Source organism: Mercenaria mercenaria, chromosome 14 (genome assembly GCF_021730395.1).
Source record: "Mercenaria mercenaria strain notata chromosome 14, MADL_Memer_1, whole genome shotgun sequence".
In the NCBI taxonomy this organism is placed as follows: Eukaryota; Metazoa; Mollusca; class Bivalvia; order Venerida; family Veneridae; genus Mercenaria; species Mercenaria mercenaria.
This window is the reverse complement of record NC_069374.1, coordinates 57,329,896-57,357,608: the sequence shown is the minus strand read 5'-3', so window position 1 is coordinate 57,357,608 and position 27,713 is coordinate 57,329,896. Positions and strand designations below refer to the sequence as shown.

The window sequence follows — 27,713 nt, the reverse complement described above, 5'->3', positions numbered from 1 at the left end:
ATTTATCGGGAGCGCCACTGTACATAAATAATGATTCCTGGCATATAGGATTATACCGAAGTTATGATACACGTTTTATACATGTACTAGCAATCCATTCAATAAGTGTTTTATCATTATGACATTAGAAATAAATTTTCTTGCTTTTCTCTAAGTTTGGACTTTAACACAGCAACATCTAATGCTGAACAACAGACCTGACAATAGCGCAAACTATTGACTGGCGATGTGTATAAGGCGTCCTGAAATATTAAAGAATAGTTTGGAGTTTTATGTGCTTCTGTTGGTCAAATTGAAATGAATGCGCATAAACAAGAAATGAGATGCTAGAGTTTTGAGACTGGTCTACAAACTGAGTTTATAAAATTGGAAGTTACAAATCCAAATTACTTTGTGACCAGGTATATGATCATTGTCAACATTGATAATGTGAAAACACGCTATTACACACAATACAGGGCTGTTAATGGGATTTGTTTGGAATTGCAGTTCAAAGTTCAGTCGGACTCTAAACCAGGAGAAATGGTGAATTTTCGAGCTGTGTTATTGACAAGATGTCAGAGGGAATTTGAGAAGGATACATCGTCAGAAGCCCTGTTTGTAACTAAAAGGAAAGACATAGAGAAGGCAGAGGATGTGAGTATCAATTCAAAGTAGTTAACAGTGGTTCTTTCTGTTTCGTTAAAGTAGCCGTGTAAGTCTATCAAAACAAGATAAAAGCTAAAGCAATTAGGAGAAATGGTGCTGTTCTGTTGGATGGGGTTGGTGATGGAGCAAGTGAATTATACTCTCATTGGATTAAATCGGGGATACTTTAAGTTTGAATTTAGAAACAAAACACTTTCCTTTCTCACAAACAAATAATGTAACACAGACTTACTAAAGAGTATTATTCCATGCACGAAGACACTGTACTTTCTGTATTAATTACATGACATTACAGGACGCACAGAAAGAAAAGTTGAAAAAGGAATTAAAGTATGAGGAATCTAAAGCTAAACAAAGATCATTAGGAAATATTAGGTAAGAACATTTTTGGCAAGGGAAGGAACTGTAAAAAATAGGTTCTGTTCCTAGCTCTATTATGAAGAAGTCAATCCATATATATATATATAGTGACAATCCTGACTCCAGTATGATTTTCTTGCTGAATTGCAAGTTTTAGGCCTTTGCATGACATTTTCTGTATAGTGACTGTCTTTGTTTAGTGCTAAAGGAACGTGACGGTATAGCTGTCTGAACTTCTTTGCAAAAATTCCGTATATATACGTATACTCTGTTTTAGTTGCCCTATCATATCAAATAGCATGTTTCCCTCATTAGAAAGTAAACTACCTCCATGGCAGAGTAGGCAAAATCGTAGCCTTCACCGCTGTTGGTTAGTGAGGTATAGAATTAATAGAATTAATTGATGTGCAGAAACAACTGAACTACTTCTTTCAATAATGACCAGAGGAGCACCAAGTGTCTTCCCCGCCATCCAATGCTCGAAAGTAAAAATATGACATAAAAGTGTGACTCAAAACACAACAAAACATATAATATTAATTTAGTTGTGAAAAATATCTAAGGGTTTCCCTGACCGAATGGTACTAAGTGACTTGCCTCATATTTCTGTTTTTTTCGAAAACCAACATCGAAAAAAGATTTTTTCTTTTCATGTGAAAGAACCATCCAGCTTCCTCACAAACGATCATTGGTTCCCAACTGCAAGCTTGCTTCATAATAATTTCCGGAGCGGCCAATCGGGTCTACCGCCACAATAAAAAGCTTAAAAGATTCCTTTCGACATAAGATTGTATTGTTGAACCCAACAAAACAAACACATAGTGAATGTTTGAACGATTTTACTCTATTTACAGGTTTATGGGAGAGTTATTCAAATTGAAAATGTTGACCGAAAATGTAATGCATGATTGTGTGTTCAAATTATTACGCACCAAAGACCCAGAGAAACTTGAGTGTTTATGTCAGCTACTCACAATTATAGGAAAAACATTAGATGTAGATAAAGCAAAGGTAAATGTTTTTTGTCTTATTTCTATTCAGTATAAAATGAGAAACAGTGAAGAAAAATTCAAACATAGTTGGACCTCTTTAAAAAATAACAAAAACAAATATCAAACAGGAAATGCCACGTACCAAAAAAACGCAGCCTCCCCAAAACGAAATCCAGAGCGCGTAGACGTGCACACCACAAACACACACACACAAGCACACAAAAACCCAACACATGAGGACAAAACTAACAAAGAAAGGAACACAGTGGGGCACCGCCTTGGAACGGTCAATGGCAAAAACACCACTGGGGAGCATAAACTGATACTGATGCTTCATTTTTAGATTTACATCTCTCTATTTATGCCGGTTATATACATACCAAATTTTATGACAAGAGGGATGATTTTACTTTCAGTATTGTAAATTTTCCCCATTTGGATGGGGATATACCTCAGGCTACCTCATATGGGGTATATATTTCTCTATTAATTCGGTTTGCTAGAGCGTGTATTTATGTCAAGGATTTCAATGAACGCAATCAATATATTACAAATAAACTTCTTTAGCAAGGCTACCGTTATTACAAATTGCATATATATTTTGCTTAATTTTACTATCGTAATTCTGATTTACAGTTTTAAAATTCAATAGTAATTTAAAGACACTTCTGCGGCAAGGTATTTCTAAACCCATTTTTTATGGTGATGTGGTTTACAAACTTCGTAAGATCTTGGGTCATGATAATTTTCCAACTGTTTTGGTAAAATTATAAAACGTTTTACAAAAAGAGGTTACGACCCAACAAACCGCATATTTAGTGTTCAACCTGTTTACAGGTGGACACTACGCTTCCCTCTTTAATTGTGTCTGACGAAAGTGGGAGGGGGGTGGGGGTGGGGACTCTATCATAAGCAGTTCTTAAAACCTACCCGGATTGAACTGTTTTGATATCTGTCATTTGGCCTGTTCAGTCGGGCCCTTAAGGGTGTTTCTCTGGTTGCTCTGTCTTCTGAAAAAACATTGAGTACATACGTCTGCTTTTTATATATTTATACACGAGCATTTTTATGTTTTACATGCCACGCCTTTTTGTTTTCATTACGTGTGTTAGAGGTTCACCTGGTGGGGATTACTTTTATTTACACTGTCCCGTACCGGTAGGGGGTAAGAGTGAGGTTTGGTGCGCACCATAAACCGGCTTAAGTTCCCCAGTGGTGTTTTTGCCACTGACCGTTCCAAGGCTATGCTCAACTGTGTTCCTTTGTTCGTTTTGTCCTGTGTGCATGTGTGTTTGTGAGTGGTGTGCACGTCTACGTGCTGTGGGTTTCGTTTTTTGGAGGCTGCGTTTTTGGTATGTGACATTCCCTGTTTGATATTTATCTTTGTTTTTTATGGTGTGCACCCAACCTCACTCTTACCACAACCATGTTCCAAAGACACGGGACAGTGTAAATAAAAGTAATCCCCTCCAGGTGAATCTCTTACACACGTAATGGAAACAAAAAGGCATGGCATGTAAAACACAAAATGCTCGTGTATAAATATATAAATAGCAAACCTTAAGAACCAAAAGCGTATGTACTCAATGCCTTTTCAGAAGACAGAGCAACCAGAGAAACACCCTTAAGGGCCCGACAAAACAGGACTACTTCTTTCAAAAAACCAGTACTTGCGTTTAAGCCTGTTTTTGTCCAAATTTTGAGAATATACCAGTAATGGTTTTAAGGTATCATTAAATAAATAAATAAATATAGTAAAATGTATGACATAGTTACTATCATACAGGTGAGCAGAGTGTTGGATGGTCCATTAATGATGTGACGTTGTCAGTTATTGACAGAGAACATGATAGTATTTGCACAGAATACAGATTGACCGACATACAGATTAAAATCATTTTAGCGCATTGTTTATGTTCCCATTTTATGTGACATATACCATTGTGTCGCTGATGTAGATTTCTTTTACTTTTCAGCCAAGAATGAATCAGTATTTTCAACAAATTGGCAAAATTGTCAATGAAAAGAAAACTTCACCAAGAGTACGATTTATTTTGCTGGATGTCATGGATTTAAGAACAGTAAGTGTTGATCGTCTCAGTATAAAAAGGTGAAAGTTTCAGCCAGGTGATTATATTCTTCCAGATTAGCAGTGACGCAATATCTTTAGAAAAAATGTACAGAAGGCCTAATGGCCATTTTAGGAAGATTCTAAAATTAGATGACCCATTTTGAAATTCTGAAAAAAAATTGAATACTGCCATTCTCTGAGAATAAAAATAAAACAAAAATAGATAGCCCAGTTTTAAGTTTTAAGAAAACAAAATGCATTGTTCGTTGTAACAGGTGAGTGAGCAAAGTGCAAAATTTGAGATTACCAAGATTTGTGTATGATGACGTTATCCCTATCTTACTGTTGTATGAAAATACTTTCCTCGGTACTGAAACAGATCTGATATATGTGTACAGAGATTTTTAATATAGGGAAAGATGTTCAAAAGTCAGTTAATTGAATAAGGAAAACAAATTAAATTATGAACAAGTTTTAACTATTAAAAGTACATGATTTCTTTTATACAGCTGTTTTATTCTGCTGCCATTTGTTAAAAATAAGTGATGGGGAGTTAATAGAACTTCTTGCATAAAAACTACTTTTTTCACTGGATCCGCCCATGTATAAACGGGAGAAAAATCGTGTGCAAACAAGGCAATTCACGTGCTGTTAATACATGATTTTTATTTTTGAAATGCTTTGCCAGGGACGTATGTATGTGTTTCTGCGCAGACTGATATTCGGCATCTGCATCTTGTTTCTATAATCGCGTGTAACTTGTGCTATTGTCCGTTTTTAGGTATTATATTAATGATTTTTGTAAGTATCAGTCGGTTTGTTTAAACCTGATTGTTCGCAGAATTCATATAATAAACCTCGAAAGCTAGTCACTAGCTTCGTACTCATCCGTACTCTGTTTGTTCGTACTCAAAATAATTCGAATGTAAAGTTGTTATTCTTAAAATAATTGTGTTTCTGTTTATCAAATTGTTTAGTTATATGCAAAATTATGTGTAATGTAACGTTTGTAATAACTAAAAATAAAAATAAGAAGCTCAAAAACCTTCAAATCACGCTTTTAGTAGTGTTGTTGTTATGTGTGCACCGGTTATGGATATTTAAAACATGTTTACCGTTTCCAAGAACAACAAGAATGGTAAATAAAAAATGTACCGGAATCGTCAAGTCATCACATATGAAAACATAGCATTTAGTCGTCGTGTAATGTTTTTTTTTATGCAAGAATAGCGACAATACACGTTTGTTTTGTGTATTAACGCCTGCAGAAGCCCTTGGGATATGTTTGTGACCTCGACCTTCGGTCTCGGTCACAAACAATCCCGCGGGCTTCTGCAGACGTTAATACACAAAAAAACGTGTATTATCCCTACATTGATATAATCAAATCCGGATGAAAACAGGTTTTAACTGGCCTTCCTTCAAATGATACTTGTAAAGATAGTAAAAAGTTAAAGGATCATTTTGAGTTGGTTTGTCACTTTCCATATTGTTCTTCAGTAGTTTATTAGTAGCATTCTATGATCTAGGATAATTTTCTATGAACGTTTTTATTCTTGATGGCAGAAGCAAAAACAAATACTGGAAAAGTTTTGAAGAACTACCTGTTATATTATTTTCAAGAATCCTGCAGAAAATTAACCAAAACTTAATATGGCGAAAGAAGATTGTTTTTCCCGGAAGAAAATGTTGGAATAAATTGATGTCGGTAATTAAAAGTGAATGGGTATAGAAATGAACTAGAAATCTTACTTCGGGAAGAAATGTTTCGTCACATATAGAAGATGATTTTATATCGCGTAGGTTTTGTTTTACCAAATTCAAGGATGTTATACCAAAGATGTCTTGTCATGGCCGGTTGCAAGACAACTGTAAGCAAGAGTTAAGTAAGAGTTACTAGTGTTATGATCGGCCGATCAAACGGGTTGCATGAAACGCCTTCTTAGGCAACCGTTACAATTTTTGGCCAAGATAAGTCTTGGTTGCACGACGACATTTTCACGGTAATGATTTCTCAGTGGACAGTTCTTGTACAAACCTGGTTGTTAGTAGGTTTATCGCTGTGTCCAAGCATATTTCATTTATATACATGGTTTGTTTTCAATTGTACATGAGGTAATTTAAAGTATATCTGTGTTTGATTACCTGGATATGTTTAGGAACTTGATAGAAATTTGATATAAATATAAATTAATAATGATATTACTATCTACTTCCAGACATCCTCCTTTTGAAATAGTTTCTACGTATTGTTGCATTTGCTTTCTATGATATTATGGTTCTCTTAAAACTTCTTTCTCATAACGAGAAGCTAACATGCCCTTTTGCCTGTGCATCTTCAATCTGCTATGCCCACTGTATGGTAACTACACCGATAGCCGTGTGTTTGGATCTGTCCAATATGGCCTCTCCCGAGCAAACAAATGTCAAAAACATCATGTAAGTTTTGATGTTTTCTTTGATTAAACACATATTTTTACATAAAGATTAATTCCGTTTTCAGTTTTCATTCTAAGGTTTAAGTTATTCTATATAAAAAGATCAGATTAATCCAGTTTTAATTACTGAGTCATAAAACGTGCAGATTATGGGAATCAAGAAGCGAAAACGAAACTTTTAAATGATGTTATCAAACCTCTCATGCAATCGTATCATCAAAAAAGTCAGTTAAGAAGAAAGAAGAAACATTTTCACATATCTTGTCATCGGTCTCTAATGTGAAAGTATAGTATTTTTGCGAAAACATACCATCGTAAGTCAATCATATGTATCAAGTGCGTAACGGTTTGGATACAAGTAATTGAAAAGCAGTTAACGGTTCGGATTTAGTATATGCACCGGTTTGGACAGCAACTTAATTCACATTCCTGCGCGAAAAATCGGTTAAGAAACTTGATAAAACCATTTACAATCACATTTATCCCCTTTCATTTCTGGAATATAAGAGGTAACCTTTTGTATGGATTGCTTAAAATCTAGGGAAAGAAATAAACTGAAGGTCATAAAACTAAATATCTAAGCTAAAAATAAGAGATGTGTTTAAACGGTTCGAAATTGGCACTGTACCTAGAGAAATATGTGTTACGTTTAATAACGAATTTATTTCATGGACTATTTTCAAAATGAAACACTATATATCCTGAAAGGTAGGTAAAACGAGTTTTTAAAAAGCAGCGTAAGAACGTTTGAGTGCCAGGCTGGTTAGATATCCAAGTCGTTCGTTTTCGAAACCCTGATTTGATTTAAATTCTTTTACAATAAATGTTCATTTGTTTATCACATTTGTCAATTGCTTGTTTAGAAGAGGGAATTAATAAATACTTAGAAAATAGGCCCAAATTAAACAAAAACGTTTGTTTGCCCTTTCACCTAATAACTTAAATGCAACCCATGTACACATTAGCTATTTTCATTATTCCATAAGATAATTTACATCGACTACTTGAAGAACACAAAGGATTATTGCACGCATCGTATCGACTTCCGCATCTCTTTGTTAATTATTTGTAAGATTTTATAGTGGGAACTTATTCAAACTAGTTGTTCAATGTGATGATCTGACATGCAATACAAATGTTCTATAATTCTAGTTTGCTTTATTTTTACAAAGGTATGACTCTTTTCCCAATTCACTAAATTGAATTTTGTACTTTTTTTGTACGTACGCATGCATCTCAATAATCATTAGTTAAAATAAATTATATGTGAGGATCTAACATGCAAAGTATGGATGAGCAAGTCTGATTCCAACTTCTTTGCAGAGTAATGCCGCTTCATTGAGCTTTGCTTTGGTATGTAAGCAGGTACTTCACATACCACCATACCACTTTTACGAATGAAATGAAACTTCAAACACTTGTTCACTCTGATTATCCGACATGCAATGCAAAAGCTCAAAGATTCTCTTGCTTACTCTGATTATCCGACGTGCAATGCAAAGGCTCAAAGATTATCATGTCTTTCTTTCAAAAAGATTATCTCGCTATTTTGACTTGTCTCAGCAAGTTATGGTTAAATTCATGTATGTTAATAGGTATCTTAGTGTTATTTAGCAACAGAAGAGGTGAAGTTTTTATGACTAAAGCATATGTCTTAACAAACTTCCTGGCCGTTTTGTAAGTGTTTATGATATTGATTCATTCAGTTAGCTTTCTTTAGTGACATGGCATTTGAATAGTCGATCTTTATTGGCCCTTATTAAACTTGATTTTTGCCATTTTTCATCGAAATGTATACAAACAGCCGTAAAATTTAAACGGAAGTCAGTATATTATTAAACAAGCTAGTGAATCATTTCCTTTTAAAAGCTCTGTTTAGAAATGTGAGGCCGGGAGACAGGAAACAAAGCTTTTAATGTGACCCTACTACTGAAATAAAAATCATGCATAATCAACAATAGTATGTATTCTTGCACTTGCAGTCTATCTTACTTAGTAATAGGCCTGTGCGTCTGAATTTCCTACAAAGATGAATGGTGCTAACCATTGCTTTTCGTCGCACTTCCCCTCCCTCCCACTGGTGTTTTATATTGGAAAAGTTCACTGCTACGCTTGAGAAAAGATATTATAAAAAGGGAAACATATCCAACAGGAAAAAAAGCGCGAAAGCCTACAGCAGTGTATGCATAGATGTGAAAATTATTTAACTTTACTCAAAATATATAGCCATACAATAAATCTTATATTTAACGTAGAAGAAAGGAACAAACAAACATCTTGGCACTGTCAATAGCAAAGCCACCACTGGGATGTAAACATGTTAGTACATACTGAAAGGTGATAATGTGTACCAATCGTGTGTTAGCCCTGCATAGTAAACATTAGACTGTATATCGGGATATGTTCACGGTGCTAAATGTTCGCGTATTTTGAAGAGTTTTGAAATCACGGTGTCTTTATTTCGCGAAAACTACTTCGACCGCGAATTATAAACATTGGCTGTAAACAACAGAAAGGGAGATCACTCTTACTAGACATGCAAATAATAATAAACAAGCGGGTAAGTCTGTCGTTGTTGTCTGAATACACACGCATATATCGTATAATAATAAGTCAACACTTTTGCGAAATTTAGTTCTGTAATGCATTGAAATAAAATCTCAACACTGTTTTATCAATATTTAATCACGTATCGAAACACAACATCATAAATAGCTTCTTATGACGTACTTATAAAAATCCTCGTCTTTATATTTAATTGAGCAATTACAATGAAGACGAATAGAAATACAATTTAGTATCTCACCGTGTCTACCAAGCCTTTATAATCATGTATCAAAACACCTGACAATTTGTACTCGTACAATTTCGGTATTTTCACATTTGGTTCTTGTGGTCTTGGTGTTAGGCCCTACGTGTATTCTTGTTTACGAAAATGTCGGATATTATGGGATTATGTTTGTCAGGGCAAGTAAAAATGTAAGAATTATTAAAGTTTGTAAGAGGGGTCTCCCTTGGTGAAATATATATATATATTCACGGTAACATAAACTCACGGTGTTTAGATTTCGCGCTGTCAATGTTGACCGCAGATATAGCGAAAATTAAACGTCCGCGAATATAGCCCACTATACAGTATAGTAAACATGTCGCTTAACGTATTTCCAACAGATCATGGAGCTATGCCTTCCACGAAGATGTTTATTTGGGCAATCGCTAAAGCAAATATTACTTGTGAGGTGTGCGTCAATATGTAGCGAACTGAGGCAATCTTCAGCATGCATTGACTATTTGCTCAGTTTTAACACTTTTTTACTGGTCATTAGCAAGGATATGTGTATACTCATTTCATAATTTTTTGAATGAAAATTCTGGTTTCAAAATTGTTAGCAATACCATCAGCTTGATAAAACTTACTAGAAAAAAATAGTATTCATATTGATCAACATATTAGTGTATTTTTTAAAATTATACACCCCTATTTTATAAGCATTTACATTTAAAATAATTTAAAATAAATGATTGATGGTCATGCTTTGTTTGCCGGAAAACATATTTGAACATGTATCTTTGTAAAATATAAAAGCATGACTTAAAAACAAACATTATTTTAAAATTAGCAGTTAAAAGTGTTAGTCCAAACCGCAAACATCCAAAGAGATTCAATCATCCAAACCGGTGTATACTTGTTACCCAAACCGTTACATTCATGTTTTAATGATACTTTACTTTTCGTGTCCTTTTGAAGCTTAGGTGCTATGTACACATCACAGTTGATACATACTTATACTAGAGATTATCATATGATATATTAACATCCATTTAGTCCAAATAGTTTGATTTTATAGATAATAAAAATGAAATCTTGGAACATCTGACGCGAAATTGAACAATTTCCATGAGTTTATAAGATATATTTATACTAAATACGATTCCACTCGCCATGTCAGTCCGGTGATTACTTCTTTGGACATTACCAGTGTCACTGAACAGAGTTTGGTAATGAAACGTAGCAAGACGTATTTTATATATGTATGAACTTACATGACGGTACTTTTTTTTTTTTGGTTTAAGCGGCCATATTGGACAAATCCAAACACACGGCTACCGTTGTAGTTACTAGTACCACACATTGATGCCGTGTATGCGCATACACCAACTATACATGTAAATGTTTTAATAAACATGATTCGCCGATCATCGATTACTCAACTTAGGGAGACTTTAAAATTTCATGCGCAACCCGTTTGACTCTAGGATAATCTCGAGATTATAGGTAGATAACTCAACTCGCCGCGCAACCCTGTTCCGCTAGTTATCGGGCGATCTGTTTCTGCAACCGGCCATCAGTCACTTAATCAAAATGAAATTTATGACTGAAACTAGTCTTGAATGTTTTTACGTTTAACAGATGAATGGATTAGTGTATAGATGTTAATGATGATGGTATCCCTGTCTTACATTTTGATTGAAGACACTTTCCTCGTTACTGAAATAGATCTTGTATATACAAACATGAGTAACTCAAGATTTGCAGCTTTACCAAGAATATGTATGCCCTAGCTTTGTACTCTTGGCACGGTAGTGATGGTACACAAAATCATCCGTAAAATGGATACTGTCATAAATGTGTGTATTTCAGAACAAATGGGTGCCCCGCCGTGTTGACAACAGCCCAAAAACAATAGACCAGATACACAAGGAGGCTGCTCAGGAAGCCCAAGTAAAAGCTTTACTCTCTCAACAAAATCAAATGCAGCAGCGAGCTCAGAGAGGTGGTGAGTATATAATAAATTAGTAGTTCATTGTGTTCCATGTATGTAATATAAAAAGGTGCATGTATTTTGAAGGCTGGCATTAATTCCCCCACATTGAGTATACGTACGCATTGAATGTACTCTATTAAACCTATGTTAAACCTAACCCTAACCTTTAGTCAGTATATTGTACAGTCAATACGTGCGTACATCCAATAGAGGCGATTTAATGTTGGTGGTATTTTGAAGGGGAATAAATGGTATTAGTATTTAATACACTGTTACCTCAGTACCTGAGGTATAATCAAATTAATGCTTTACTTTATCTCTCATACTCATTGCTGCAAAGCAGTACACAAGTCTGCATAAAAAACATGTATATGCAAATTTCACTAGTTAAATAGAAAATTTTCAGATGTGCCGTATAGTGTTCCCCACAGATTTTGAAGCTGTACCCCTATTTTGCAAAAGCAGGGAGTACATGTACCCTTACTTTTAAAAATGAGTGGAAATGCTGCATAAAGATTTGTGTATGATGACAATATCCTTGTACTTTTTGTATGAAGACACTTTTCCTCATTACTGAAACAGATCTTGATATATCCGCTGTATGAAATGTAATCATTTCACAAATATATAGTAAGTCCTCTTGGATGATATAATAACAACAATTAACAAGCACCCTGAGGTGTTTCAGACTCGATGCAATCTGTTACAAAAAAGAATCGTTTCATATGTGTCTTTTATATTACAGGTCGAACAGGTGGACCTTTCGGCCAAATGGGTGGTGCTGATGGTTGGAACACAGTCGTTGTAAACAGAACTCCGCTCAAATCTGTAGAAAGATCAATAGATTCATCCACAATGAAATTAACAAAAGTGAGTTGATTACAGGGAAACATGTCTTAATTATTTACATGAATATTCATGGTATTTTTGTCTTGTAATGCAGTTAGTTATTTAATTGAAATAGACTGAAACAAAGGTTTTGCTATTTTTCAGTTTGAAGGGCTTTTTGATAGCTTCTTCTAAACAAGGAAGCCCATATATTTATATTGTGGTTTTGTACTTTTACATATAGCGCGGTTTATCTATTATGTAGGGACTGGAACACAGAGATGGAGGTGATTGTGCCTTAACCACTCCCACAACTGGGATTCCATTGACGGATATAGAAGTAAAATTGCACGAGCTCATCGTGCAGAACAAGGCAGATAATGAGACCGTATTCGATTGGATCGAAAGCAATGTGGACGATCCTACAAGGGGAGCAAAATTTATACGTGCTCTTATGACTGCTGTATGTTATAGTGCAATCAAAGGTATGTGCCATTGCTAGTTACTAATTAAACACAGATTTGTGGTTGTATTCCCTGACAGATGCTGAAATTATTTCAAAAGCCTATGAAATTTTAATACATGTATTTAAGATATGTATCATGGGTATTTTGCTGGTACATTCATCTTAAGTTTGTAAGAAATCAGTCATTCTCACGTTTAAAGTTGCAATAGCTTAAATTTGATCAAGACGTTATATACGAATTTTACAAAACCTATAGAAGGCATCTTTTGTTTCCTATTTAATACTCAGACGATACAGTTTCTTTACCAACCAGAACTAATAGTAATCAAGACATAATACTGGGGTTTCTATTATAATTTAATTTCCTTAAAGCTATTATGAATTTAATTCCAGTATAAACAGAATTTCAAGAAAAGTCAGTTCAAGATACCGTGTGTTGTGTTTGAGATTAGTCAAGATTAATCGATTTTTGCATTAAAAATTAACTTGATCAGTTTGACTAATTTTCCACGCTTGATGACTCGATTTTGTTAGAATTGCAAATATCCGTGTTGTTATAACTTTGTTGATAGCATATTTATGCTAATGAAATTTTACAGAGCTGTCTATAAGCTACTACAGAATATCTATGCAAAGTTTCATTACTCTTTCTGGTAATTTAACAATGTCAGAGAAAAAAAGAAAATTTGACATATTAAAGCCTAAGTTTCAGAGTTTAAATACGTGTCCATGTTACTGGGAGTTTTCACTTCAGGTGAGAAAGGCAAAGAGAGACTAGCACCAAAGGAGATCAGTGCCAGGAATGATTTATTACAGAGATACCTCCATCACAATTTTGGCTCGGAGCTTCAGGCTCTCTATGCAGTACAGGCATTGGTTTCCAAACTGAAACACCCTCAAGGTAGGTATCTTATTTTTCAATAGTATGTAGTGGTATAATAGCGGTGAGTTTACGTAACACGTGTTTCTGGATTTCATAACAGTACAGACTAGTTGACAGCTTCCTCTCTCGACGTAAGGCATGTTGCTCTCTTTCAAATAGTAACACCACACACCTTTCGCAAATTATGAAAGACAACACTTATTTGTTAACACGCACGGTGTTTGTGTTACAAGATGAACTATAGTAAGAATCAATTCAGATGTGAATTTATACACCAGCTTCTTGAAAGAGTATGTTTCAAGCCACGTTGAATTTGTTCGTCTAAGCCTGAAGTTCTGTGTTTCTGTAACCGAACAACTCCGTCATTCTAAATCTTCCGTACACCGTCACCCTCCAATTCCCACTCTATAACTTGATCTCCTCTATCATTATAATGTATTGTTCAGTAATTCTTCTTCCATTGTCCTAATCTAACTCTTCTCAACTGCACTTCTAGACATCTCTCTCTCTCTCTCTCTCTCTCTCTCTCTTCACTCCTCTGATTCGTTCTCTCTGTCCAGATCGGTCTTATTTCTTAGCTTTTACGCGGAGTATTTATATCTTTTTCCCTGACTGCATCGCAATTACATGCAGTTACAGTCACCTTGCTCAGAGACTGACCCTGCAACGTTGAACTTTCGTTTATTTAACTTGGACTCTGGCTTTGCACATTCCTGTGGTTCAAATCTATAGTCGCCACGGGCGACTCCTCCAGATGGCTGTTAGTATCTTAGTAGGAGGAAAGTGCAAGGTACAGATTGGTTCTTATACCAGGTATAAAGCACCCATACACGGGATTCCTGTCTCAAAATTGGTATTTTTAGTTGGTGGAGCGGGGACTTCGACTAACGATCCCTGGTTTGGTAGTCAGACTTTGTTACCACTTGGCCACTTCGATCTAATTTTTATTTCCCTTGTGTGTGTTTGTGTATGTATGTAAGCTTATTTATAGTTTGCAGTCTTCGAAGAAAATTCCAAATCCAGAACTTTTGTCATTTTCCAGTTATTTTGTTTCATTCACTTGCAAAATTCTACATTGTAGCCTATTCTATGTAACTGAGATAACATTCATATAAACCAGATCTATATTTTGAAATGTTGCTAAAATTTCCAACACTTCGTCATCCTTAAATCATCTGTATCATTTTACGCTCACTAGTTAAGAAATGTGTTGTTTTTCAAAGTTAATGCTCTTTCCCGCTAAATACATATTAGACAGGCTATCATTCTATGCCCCAGGTTAACACTAACATCGTATATCTTATCCGATTTTAGGGGTACTACGGGGATTGTTAGACACTTTGTACGATGAGGACATCATTTCAGAGGAAGTATTTTTTCAGGTTTGCAACTTTTAATGAAAATTTCTCTGATGAAATGGCGGATACACTTCTGGACTGTGTGTTTGGGTTAAGCGTCTTCTTAAACATTTCTTCAGTCATATAAAGGACAACTTGTAGCAATGAGGACAGTCAAGGGGGAGGACGTATGGTGGTGCACTGTAAGGATTGAGCGTGCGAAATGTATCCTTGTAACAAAATGGCCGTATTTTAAACCGAAAGTACATGTGCAAAAGGAATTTTAACTTGTAAGTGGGTTTTTGCTTATTTCACAAAATAAATGTGCCAGTGTTGTGGCGCAACGCCCGTTCTTTAGCAACATTGTCTTTCTAGTCGACTTATTCTTCGGACAACAAGCAATGTTCACAAATAGATGTTCTGATTTTGACGTAAATTTGCCCTTTACCCTTATTAATATGACACTTCTCTGCATGCTATAAATGTTCTTCCTTGCAAATATGCCTGTTCACCTCAAGTGATGGTTTGGCTTGAAAGCCCCACATTTTCTGGCCATTTTCGTTTGCAGTAAATCCCTTTTTGGTTAAGTGAAAACACATTAAGCACATTTAGTTTGACTGATTATATTTCAAAACAAAAGTTTTATTTCCATGCAATCTCCCAACCCTCTTATAAATATACATGATAATAATAATATAAAAATGTAATGTACTGTACAAACATTACTTCAAGAGCTTCCGACAAACATAAAGCATTTAGATCTAATTTAACAATAATTTAGTGAGGAGCAGATAAGCTTAACAGATAAGCTTATCAAAAGCAAAGTGAAAAATGAGAGCGAAACAAAAGTTAAACTTTTACTAGTAAAATGTTCCAATATTTAGGGATAACAATTCTTGTCTCAGAAAAAATTAAGTAAGCCTGGTGACAAGATTTTAGGATTTTATTAACGTCACAATGTTTAACAAGTTAACCTTTCTAAAAATAAAAATCCTACTTAAAGTTTTCCAAACTTCCCTGTAATGCGATCAAATACATGCCAACATTTCATGTAGATATCAAAGTAATAAGTAAGTGCGAACTTATATTGGAAACATATTAAGTCATATACTGTTGGTCGTGAATATCATAAACTGGGTGATAAAAGTAAAGGAAACATTTCAGGTAAAAAATATTGAAGGGCAACACAAAATAGATCGTGCACATTTACTAAACACCTGCGATTTGTGTATAATCAATACAGTTTTCTTTATCCTCCGACGAGGCATACTTCGCTCAAAATTTTGTAAAAAGTCATGTAAAACAGATAATATAAAAACGCTGGCATAACTTTTAGCAAAGACATAAGAAGTTGCTCTGTGGTACATTTTAGTCTATTGTGTGGCGCGCATGAGAATTGATTGTTGTTATTGTCAGCCTCAGGTTCAAGCTAAAGGACTGTTTTAAATTGATCGTATTACTATTATTATTATTATTATTATTATTATTATACCAGATTTATATAGCGCCCTTTTCATGATAAACACGTTCAAAGGCGCTTCACATACAGTAAACGCAGCCACACAGGGCGCGAAATTCATCCTCTACTAGTACAGACACAGAGCGATCTGACCAGAGGGACAGAGTGAGATAAAGCCCCCAGTATAGACAGAGAGAACTGGCCTTTTTTAGATACAGACGTGTCCGGCTAACTTAGCCTAGCTCTTTGCGAATAGACAGTCTGTTCTTTAACGTGCCCGGTGTATAGCGTATAGCACCGATACACGCGAAGCCGTCTTTCCTGGGAAGAACCAGTACAGGCCTCTAGTTAGGTGGGAGAGACTCAAGAGCATCTCAGAAATTTCCAGTGCCTGGACCGGGAGTCGACCCCAGACTTCTGGATTGGCAGTCAAGCGTGTTACCACTAGACCACCGGCCCACCTAGAGTTCACAGTGTTTAAAATATTCTATCTGTATCAAATAGATTGGAAAGAAATTATGTTTTTAAGGTTTATTGTGACTGTTTTATGTATGTTCGATTGTGACGCAGAAGATGTCGATTTCAGTGAATATAAAGGAACGGACGAACGAACAGACGGGCTTGCGATGAGAGGTCACAAAAATTTCACTAGGAGTACTATGCGAGCTCATTATCCGCAAACCCAAAAATGAAGGCACATCTAACAAAAATTCAAAGCCATTTAATTGTGAAACTAAATTCTAGGTATCCATGTTGAAAAATTATATTTATTACACCTCAAATATACATAAATGACCAATAACCACAGCCTGAAATGAAAGGAATACATGTATCCGAAAACCAGAGCCGCTTTGAAAAACAATTTTATAAAAGTCAAACTAACCAAAAAGGGGCTTACTGTAAAAGAATAGTGGGCAGGTGAAATAGAACCTTCAGTTTTTAGTTAGTAGACATAATGTACATGAAAAAGCTTTTATTGCATACAGAAAAGTATCACACTTATAGGGGAAAGGAGCAAAATTATATAAAAACTCATGGTATTTATTTGTAAACTTTGAACTCAAGCCCAACACATTCTATAATACTTTTTGTCTTTATATTATTCTGCTATAAAGACAATGTTGCTAAATAATAGGCACTGGCTCATTTAGTTTTTGAAATGTAAAACACAAAACACAAAACCCACGTGCTGATCAGAATTCTTTTATCACACGTACTTTCGGTTCAGAGTACGGTCATTTTTGTTACAGCGAAATATTGCTTTACAGCATACCACTGTACGTCTTCCAAAGTTTAAAGAGCTACCTCAAAAAAATTATCACCCCGTATATTAAACGTGACATGATATCCCACCCATCACATTATACTGCACCGGACAGCCCAGTCCTAAAACTGTACCCTCAATGTTGAGCGCTAAGCGAGGAAGCTGCTAGTACCAGTTTTCACGTCTTTGATATGAAGGTTTACAAGACAAGAATGCTGCTCTTACGCTTACGGTTATTATGATGTCATGAAATTTTATGAACAACCCGTTAAGAAATAGACTAATTGTGTGTTTTTTTTACTTTTTAAGAGTCTTCATGTTCGAATCAGGGTCTATTTTTCACGTTTTTTCGCAGCCTGTGGTAAAATAAAATCTGTATGCGTATATGTATTATGCATTGTTATTACAGTCCTCTGCATAGAAAATCTGAGAAAATATAATTATGCTATTTTAATGACGAGTATGCTAATCTTATGTATACATTGCGATTTTTGGTGGCAGGTTGTGAGTTTCTTATTATGGTTTTAGTAGCATCACAATGTGATCATGAGCTCACATTAAAAGAATCTTTCGCTGGTCGAAGGTACAGATTGTAATAACTGGCTACAGGGTAACTGTTTAATAGGTGAAAATGAGTTATCGCAAAAACAGTTACATCCGCATCTTCAGCTAGTGATGGATTCTTTTTCTTGCATACAGTATTCTTCAAATAATAGAAGAATTAAAATAAAACGTGTTCTTTCCTTTTACTATTTCATTTTAGTACCGAACCGAATGAATCCTCGCGGATTATGTCGTTTTCAGTGCCAAGCCGGATTTATTCCACTTCCGTTGGTTGAAAAAAATGGCGTGAGAACTACCTTGTCATTTTTTAGATATTATCTGTAAATTCTGGATATTCAAACGAAGCATTAAATCATATAGGAGAAATAACGTCAAATCATGGTGGCTAGTCAGAACGGCACCTATATGTCTTGTGGTCTGACATGCAAGGAAAAATGTATTAAAAAATAAGAATGACAGAGTCAAAATATACGTGTAAATTGGACATTGTCAATGTCTTCCGCCGAATTAAACATGAAACTATATGAGTGAAACTGAATTAAGTTTTGTTCGATTTATGTAAATTATGTTTGACACGATGCGCTTAAAATCACTTACATTTCAGTGGGAGAAGTCAGAGGAGGAACCAGAAGGAAAGGATATGTGTCTAAAACAAGCCATTCAGTTCTTCACATGGCTACGAGAGGACGAGGAAGACAGCTTTTAAGACAGGAACCTGGATACTGAAGACTTAGCAATTTTTACGCAGGCTTTATTTAGCGTTTTAATGATTTTCAGCTTCATTCGCGATATTAACAATTCACGAAACGTGTTTTTTTTGTGTTTTAGGATATAATGCAGATAACTGTTCAAGCATATTTTGGAAAAAAAAGCTGAGTGGCATTTTTCGCGAATATTGGCGAGTATAAAACCGTCGCGTATATTAAAAGCGCTGAACTACTGATGGGGCGATTATCTTCCAGTCCAATTTTGGGTTCGAATCCCGCTACCAACCTGACTGTTAACGATTGTGGTCTAGTCCTGTTCCTTCCCTAATACTATGGTTAAGAAAATTGAGCACCAGAAGAAAAATTGACGGCCTTAATATAACCTTAAATACTGTTTAAAACTAGTGTTTAAACAAATATCGCTTATCTACATCCCTGAAGCAAATTGGAGACAAAACACTTTTTACAGTATGCTTTCAGCATTCAACATTCAGCAGAATGTAGAATAAAATGAACTTATTTAGTATATAAATGTTAAAAAAAATGCCGTTAAATTAGATAATATTATAGTTTCTACTGTAAATGTAAAAATTATTCTGCAGCAAAAATATAACATGTAAGCTATCTCGGTGTACAAATCGTAGAATGTGGTCATTTGTTTCTTCTCACGTTACTGTGGCGATTCCACGCAACGCTTACCTCCCCTAGAACCTAGCAACCGATCTGGAAGAATCGATTTTTAAATTTATGCTTCCCTTTCACACTCTACACATTTTATGCTCATTATAAATTTTATTGTATTATATGCAAAATCACATCTAGTAAAAGGTATACCTTTATTAAAAATATAATTATAATGCACAGTATAAATATATTAACGTTTGTTATGAATGAAACTGTACTCGGAACCAGTCTGGGCCCAGTTGTTCAAAACTTTAATCGGCTGTTAAACTAACCGCCTGTTAAATTTTGATTCAAAATATTAAGCATGATTAAAACCACTTATATGATGTTTGAATTTTACTGGAAAGACGTTTGAGTGTTAATGATTCTGAAATTATAATATGTTTTGATAAGTCTTCTAAAATGTCGAAATGTAACTCTAAAAATTAATCGACCGTTAGCTTAATCGCCTGCTAAAGTTTCGAACAACTGGGCCCTGCACTAAGTCTGGTTGAGTTCGTAATATTTGTTTGATTAGCTATTTATAGACCGAGGTCACAGCTATAACGAAGTGGTTGCTGGAATCCCGTTTCCATTTAAATCAACATAAACAATATCTAAGTGTTTCGATAAAATTTTAATTAGAAATATTGTATATATTTTTGTTAGATACATCTTACATTTCGCATGATCTATTAGCTGTATCTCTTCATATTACACAGTGTGTGTGTGTGTGTGTATTGTCATTGAGTTTTACCTTACCAAAGACGAAAAAGTGTTATTCATTCGGATATTTCATTCATAGGGGTCGAATTAATTTACCTTCATTATGTAATATTTTCTAATGTTATCTGAACGGATAACAGAGAGCTGTATGACATAATCATTTACAGAATCACGTAGAAATTATTATAGTATTCTATGTATTTTGGACAGCTATACAGATAGATATGCCATACATGTTATCACTGTTCTGCTGAAATGTTAGGACTATTTCGGGGGCGATTGTTTACTGGTTGCTTGTAGGCAGACGGTATTAAGAGAATCTGAACTGTATTGTAAACTCTGGGGCTAATCGCCCCAAGAATGGTATCAAAAAATAACTATTCTTGAAGCAACTTCGGTCATTTTGAACAATTGTGAGATAAACTGTGTATTAGTAAATAGAGTCTAAATTCAAGAAATGAACTATGTTGATTAGATTACCTGTGGCGTTGCATGATTTTGACTCCAGGCGGATTATTAAAACATTTTCACTTTCTGGTTTTTTAGTCAGTGCATGTTAACTGCGTGGAATTCTTGCAACTAATTCTAGTTATTATTCAGTGCGTTCAGCTAGCACTGTATGAGATTTTTTATTTATTATTTCGTTAATATTCTTGCTATTGTTAACCTAATGGGCATGAATGAATTATATAGGCAGGTGAAATAATGTAAAGGAAGTCTAAATCCTATTCAACTGTTTAAGCATATAAGGATCTTACATGACAAGGTTTTCCCAAATCCGAGGGGCAATGTGGAATGTAAAACCAAGCGCTAGCGAGGTTTATTATTCAGGCAGTCCCGAGGGTTTGGAAAATACCTGTCTAACTCAATCATGTTAAATCAGTTTTCCTTGCCTACTATTGACATTATTGCATTATTTTCATAGATGAATTAAAAAACGCTCATAATACACTATGATCTCAGATTATGACGTCAGTATGCGCACGGGTAGCTTATCTTTTGCAGTTTGTATTGAACCAGAAGGTATCCAAGTGGTAGGAGAAACTTCTTGAAGTTAAAATCTATCCATTCTATAGTCTGGTATATATAATAAATGGTTTTGTCTGATATTTAAAGGAAAGGATGGATGAAACAGCAGTCCAAGTCTTGAAACCGAAGGCTCGTATTACTGTGGTCTTTAGATATATATTTGTCACATTAATAAAGTTTAATTATTGTCGATTTGTTCGGAAAATGACACTTCGCGATATAATATTGTTAATTGTGTTGCTGGATAGATTTTACATCTTACCTGTTTAGAAAATTACATATCTTCATCGATAAGAGAGCCAGTTTGTGTCTCTTCACACACGGTTCATGAAAATATTGAATTGTCTCCCTTTTAGATGATATCACACTGAAACATATCAATTCTATAGTAATCATTATTGATGAGTGCTTTTATGTCCATAAAGGCTCAAAGTTCGATTACTTAATTCTGAATCGTAAAAGATGATATATAGTCAGGAGTTTGTAGATTTATAAAAACAGTATATCATGAAGTATTTCTGGCATCATCTAAGTTATTTTAAATTTTTTCAATTATTTATTAATGAAAATAATAAAGATACGCGAACTCTCGCAACGTATGTCTGTAAAGCTTTCGAAAAAGGAAGTAACTATAAATAGATAGACTCTAACTGCAATGATATGTACGTTTAAATAGTGGTTTATCCAAATTGTCTCTCCTAAAGCTGTGTTATAACTGATACCTTTGAATTACTGAAAAAAATGTTACAATTTTATTTACATAATTATCTGCTATCTTGCCATACATGTTGTATTTATTACTTTGTATGTATATTGAAGATATGATGATGGATCTTGTTTGATTTATTGCATAAAAAAATATTATTTCTCTTTTATTTTCTGTCTCAGATCTGAACTGAAATAAACAAAATCCCGAATGATTTAGTTTTAATTTTGTCTGCGATTCATCCATACACAATTTACACCCTAATATCTTTATTGGGAAGTTAAACACCAATGTAAGAGAAGAATGATGTGTAAGCGTTCGTTTCATTATAATATTAAATTTTGGTCCTAACTGTTCTTATATGGATAATAACACATTTTAGCATAATTATTGTACTCTGGTCTGGAATTCTCTTCGTGGACATATTAAAGATAGTAATAAATGTATGTCTTTTAAAAAGGAAGTAAAGAAACATTTCTAGGACAATACTCTACTAAGAGATGATTTTATTTTGTTTTGTAGCTAGGATATCGTAAATTTATAATATATTAATTTATTAAATACAACACGTTATTGTATGATACAGTCTAGTAATCTAGTTTGAGATTTTCTAGATCATTTCTATTACAAATTTAAGAGGACCCAATTGGAAATAAGTCTTAGACCTTTATTGGCTATCCTGCATATATACATCTTTTTAAGTACACTTTATTTATTTATTTCAGCTATGACTAAAATGGGCTAGATTTTATGTAGGCATAGGTATCTGTAAGATAACTATGATTCATAACATGCAGTAATAAACTATGTACTAGTAAGTGTAATCAAGTAATTATGTGATTTATTTTATTGTGACTTTTTACGTGATATTTTTAAAATGTGATAAAATATGATGTTTATATGCAAATAAATCTATTTGTATCTATCTATAAGCAGTGGACTTCAAACATAGGAATATTATTCAGAAATGTTTTAGCGGGCATGATTCTGACAGGACCCTACTAACGAACTTAGGCTGACACTATTAGCCAATGCTTCATGTATTATTTCATACATTCATTTATTATTGTTTGAGCTGATAATATGTTAAAAAGTTTTCCTAATGTTACTCTTTGTAAGACACATCCTGTGTTACTCTACGTACAACACAAAAACCCATTTGGTGGGCACAAATTTTGATTCAGAGATCCAGCTCTAGAAATGGCCCATATGGCGGTCACAAATTTGGTCTAAGGGACCAGGTTTGAACAAGCTTTGTATAGACTACCAGTCAATGCTTCGTGAAAATCATTTCACTATTGTATAAAAACATGTTTTAAAGTTTTCTTTATGTAATTCGGTGGAAAAACGCTTACCTTTGTGATGACCCAGATTTGATCCCAGCAATATGTGGTCGATTTATATAACAAATGTATCAAGGTCTTGTGAGGATCCACTAAGTGATTCACGTAAATAAAGGACGATCGGAATGGTTTGCTCAAGAGAGCTAATGTAACTGCAAACCACAATCATATTATAGGCAAGCAAAGTAGCAATGTTTGAACTGACACTGACACCACATGACATGCCCCCGATATCCCAGCTCAGCACACACACGCACACACGTGAACCTACGAGTCTGGAATAATGTCCAGTAGACCTAAATAGTGTCTTAAAACAAGCATTTTTATTGTGATTCTTTTTTAAATAAATAAGATGAATGATTACAAGTGAAAACATGTCAACTTTTCATTAAAGTGAAACATTGCGATAAAAAGTATATGAACCTCAAAGAAAGTACGTAATTTCTCTCCAAAGTAATAGAGAGTTATCAAATTTGTTTCTGAATATTGGAATCAAGTCCAACGTATTATGATGTCTTTTAATAATAATCTTATAGTGGACACCAATGAAATTACATTTAACTAGAATATTGCGAAGACGAAATAATCACATATATCATATGCTCGACTACACAACTAAACAATAACTGTGTGATTTCTTTAATGTTGCAAAAATAATGGCAAGCTATAGAAATAGTAAGTGAAATTTTAAATGATGAAAAACAATTTGAAAATTAACGTTGGTTGATTTTTACAACATACAAGTATATTACTCAAGTCTTGATTTGATCAGCTTGAAACATGTTGTTTAAGTACAAAGAAATGACTTAACCATACTTATTTGTTCGCTTGTGTCATACAAGCTCTTACTGTTTATAGCTCATGAAGTCCTTAAAATGATCAAGTAAAAACTTGTTAGAGACCCAACAAGACTTTCGGACCAAGTGTATTGATGACCGACCTCGAGGTTCATGAAACGAAATCATTTGACATATAAAATGCAAAGCAATAAGTTCATCTACTGACCAAAGACAATTATGTTATTGTTTGATGACGTACGCTAAATGCATAGTTGACCTTTCACTTACTAACCATAAAACGAGATGATATTTTTGACCATAGGTATTTATCTTATAATGTTTGACAATATTAGGCCAGCACTCTTGCCTTATTGGTCGGAAACCATTTTAGTGTTGAGGTCAAAACGACTTTGACACTTGCTCTACTAGCCACCAAACCAGGAGGGGTTATCTAATAACTATTTACCATTAACATTAATGCTAATGAGTTTAATGGACGTAGGCCCAAGCGTTCTGCAGCTATTGATCACAAACCATTCTAGTATCAATGCTACTGTGACCTTGAACTACCGATCCAGAAAACAAAATGGTCATTGTTTGATTACAGGCACTCACCCTATGAATTGTGAGAGTCCTAGACCAACGCATTCTTAAGTTATTGGTCGGAAACCGTTTTCAGCCTTGATTTACCAACTGTCATCTAGAGACCATAGGTAATCATCTTATGAAATTTGACTATCGTTTGCACAAACGTTTTCCACTGGTACTTAATTGTACAGATATAAAAGACCTTTTTTGGTCCAAAATTACATTTATAATTGATAAAAAAGAGATAATTCCAAACATTGACTTTTCGTTAAATAAAATCTTTCAGATGCGAAGGAATTATATCAAGATGGTGCAGCCGAGTGGGTTAATAATACTCATCTGAAAGACAATGCTTTTATTTAAGGCAAAACTACTGTTTGAGATATATTGGTTCGATTCTAACACAATACCTATTGATGATATCCACCGATACAGTCATACTTCTTAATGTTAGCAGTATATTTGTAATACAGGACTGTTAACTTTGTCCATTTGTGTCCGTTCTTTTTTTCAAAGTGTGACAGTTATTGTTTTTCATTAACTTATGCTTGGTAGAAGATATTTTGATTAAGTAATGAGAAAATTTAATTCAATACATTGTCTAAACATGCATGAAATCTCTGTATTGTTTCCGCGGACGGACGCGTTTGAACTAACTAAGACATTTTAATCTTCTTGCAAAAATGTGCTTATAAGTCCCCTACCGGTGGAACATCAGAGGGGACTATAGAAGTGCCCTCTGTCTGTTTGTCCATCCGTTTGTCTGTCTGCAAAACTTGATCCTGCCATTACTCAAGAGTATTCAAGCTAGGTTCATAAAACTTTGTATGTGAATAGAGGGCAATATGTAGATTATGCACGTACATGATTTCTGCTTGTAGGTCAAAGGTCAAGCTCACTATTAAAGGTCAAGCAAAATTTGTTTCCACTTCATAACTTTTATATGCATTGATGGATTATCTTAATTGTATACACATACTTTCCCATTATATGACAATGTGTCACAATCACATGATCTAGGCTTGTCGGTTAAAGGTCAAGGTCATGTAAAATTTTGTTTCTACCTCTTGAAGGATTCTACTACACAGAAATCTTCCCCATGATTAGACTTTGTGTCGCACACATAACTCATGGTCGTCGGTCAAAGGTCAAAGGTCAAGAAAGTCACAATTGAAGGTCAAGTAAAATTGTTTTATACCGATAGGGAACTTCTGTATTGCAACTGCAAAACTCGGTCACTTGTTAATTAATGAGACAATTCGAGGTTATACCCTTATAGAACGTGGCGATTACTGAAGATGATTAATTGTATGTAGGTGATGCCGGGTTGTAATTGAGAGCTCATATCTTCATCTTTCCTCATGAGTATTACAGGTCAGGCCCGTGCCTTAATGAGTAAGGGTAAGCCTGATACGAACTTAGCCGTCAAAGTGTGGTTATAATCCAAATTCTAATAAGCGAGGTCCATCGATACATTGGGTTAATGCTGGCTGGTCCTTGGGTCGAGACAACAAGTTAAAGCAGGTTTAGAGTCTTCTATACTTGGAAGGCATCATATTGACTTCTTCACAACAAATCGGTTACATTTATCATATGTGTAAGTATACGGCACGTAGGAACTTGAACATAGGCCAGAAGAACGTATAACAAATAATTTTGTATAGTGTATTTATATGTTAAAAACACTTTACCTGAGCTGATCTCTATATCCATTCCAGGCGCCCGATTTTGGTTTCAAGATGTAGCAATGACCTATACTTGCATATCTATATAGAGAATTGGTATATGCTTCAATCAAAGGGGCATGATCTATGCCGAGAACAAAATAGTAAAATACTCTAGCTTTGAACAATGTCCGGCCACTTTCTATGATCTGCCTGACCTCTTTGAATAACCCAGGTGATCGATCGTCTCAAATTGTAGCCAGAATGTAGTAATATAATTGTGCCCTGGTGTCGGCGCTCAAACCAAGCTAAAAATATATCTGCCATTGCCTTGACTCTACTGCCCGAACATATATATATATATATATATACCCAAACCCTGAGGGTACCCCAAACTTTGTTTGAAAACAACTAAAAAGACCGCAGAACTACGGAGAGTGTTTTACCTTGCTTTCTGTGCAACAATAATTACGGTATTCTGTTATGGCCATAACTATGGACGGTGGTTACCGCCAAACTTAATAAATAAACATTTCATCTATTAACAAGCGAGTAGCTTACAACTTTTTAAATATGCATAAGTCGGCGTCAATCTGTAATGAATCGCTACAGTGAACGTAACACTTGCTCTTGTTTGGTCAAAAAGCTTTGCTTTGGCATTGCGTTTTTACACACCACTTCGTATTGCAGAAAACGGTCTCAGTATGCATTTGGTTGCATCAAGATCATTTCATTTTACACTGCACGTACTCACGTTGCGTCAAACGGATTCACATGTGGCCACACGACAACCAGTTTTCATACACCACTTTGTATAACACAAGCGGTTGCAATACGCATTACACGGCCTGAAGTTCCTTTTACGCTGGACGTACTAGTATGTAAATAAGTAAGAAAGAAAATATTAACTTTATTTCTAGAGGCTACATATTTGGTTTCCCCGTAGGCATATACAATTTTATGGGCCTCAAAACTCATGTTGCGCTGAACTGATTCACTAAAATAGGCTTTTATTCATCTCTATACAATACACTGTGTCAAGTTCATTTCACACTGCACATACTCTTCTAACAACAAAAGATAACATGCATTCATATCTTCGTATCCCTGCTTCTTTGAGTGTTAAGTCTCGTCTAATCTAAGTAGTCACATTAGTGTCCTCTTGTTGACTTCACCTTTCTTGACAGTTTGCTTCTGTACATGCAATAAAATACAAACAGTTTTATTTTACTTCACCACCATTTCCTCCAACTTTGTTTACTGCATTTGGTTGGAAAATCATTTTGGAACTGATTTTCGGTATATTAGAATACATAAGAAATCTTTACAAAGTAAGATATAACTACTATTTATTATATTTCTTGCATGTGAATCTTATCTTGATATGATTTTGTGACTACACAAAATGTTGATCGGACGCAAATATCCGCCT

General features: G+C 34.7%; 1 protein-coding gene across 1 annotated transcript; it reads left to right on the top strand.

Moving 5' to 3' along the window:
* Positions 1–405: 405 nt before the first annotated feature.
* On the top strand, positions 406–22,763 carry LOC123527884 (eukaryotic translation initiation factor 4 gamma 3-like). Its single transcript, XM_045307596.2, has 10 exons — positions 406–636; positions 944–1,023; positions 1,863–2,019; positions 3,977–4,081; positions 11,152–11,287; positions 12,021–12,145; positions 12,369–12,588; positions 13,324–13,470; positions 14,767–14,834; positions 18,681–22,763. Exons 1-10 carry the CDS (start codon positions 406–408, stop codon positions 18,780–18,782), a joined length of 1,371 nt encoding a protein of 456 aa, XP_045163531.2. The 3' UTR covers positions 18,783–22,763.
* Positions 22,764–27,713: the final 4,950 nt, after the last annotated feature.

What these genes read in the sequence shown, in the direction of transcription:
- LOC123527884 (XM_045307596.2), top strand. Translation starts at nt 406, where the DNA reads ATGATCATTGTCAACATTGATAATGTGAAAACACGCTATTACACACAA. An exon ending in ATGTCATGGATTTAAGAACA is followed by an intron (nt 4,082 to 11,151) that starts GTAAGTGTTGAT and finishes TGTGTATTTCAG; the next exon opens with AACAAATGGGTGCCCCGCCG. An exon ending in CAAACTGAAACACCCTCAAG is followed by an intron (nt 13,471 to 14,766) that starts GTAGGTATCTTA and finishes ATCCGATTTTAG; the next exon opens with GGGTACTACGGGGATTGTTA.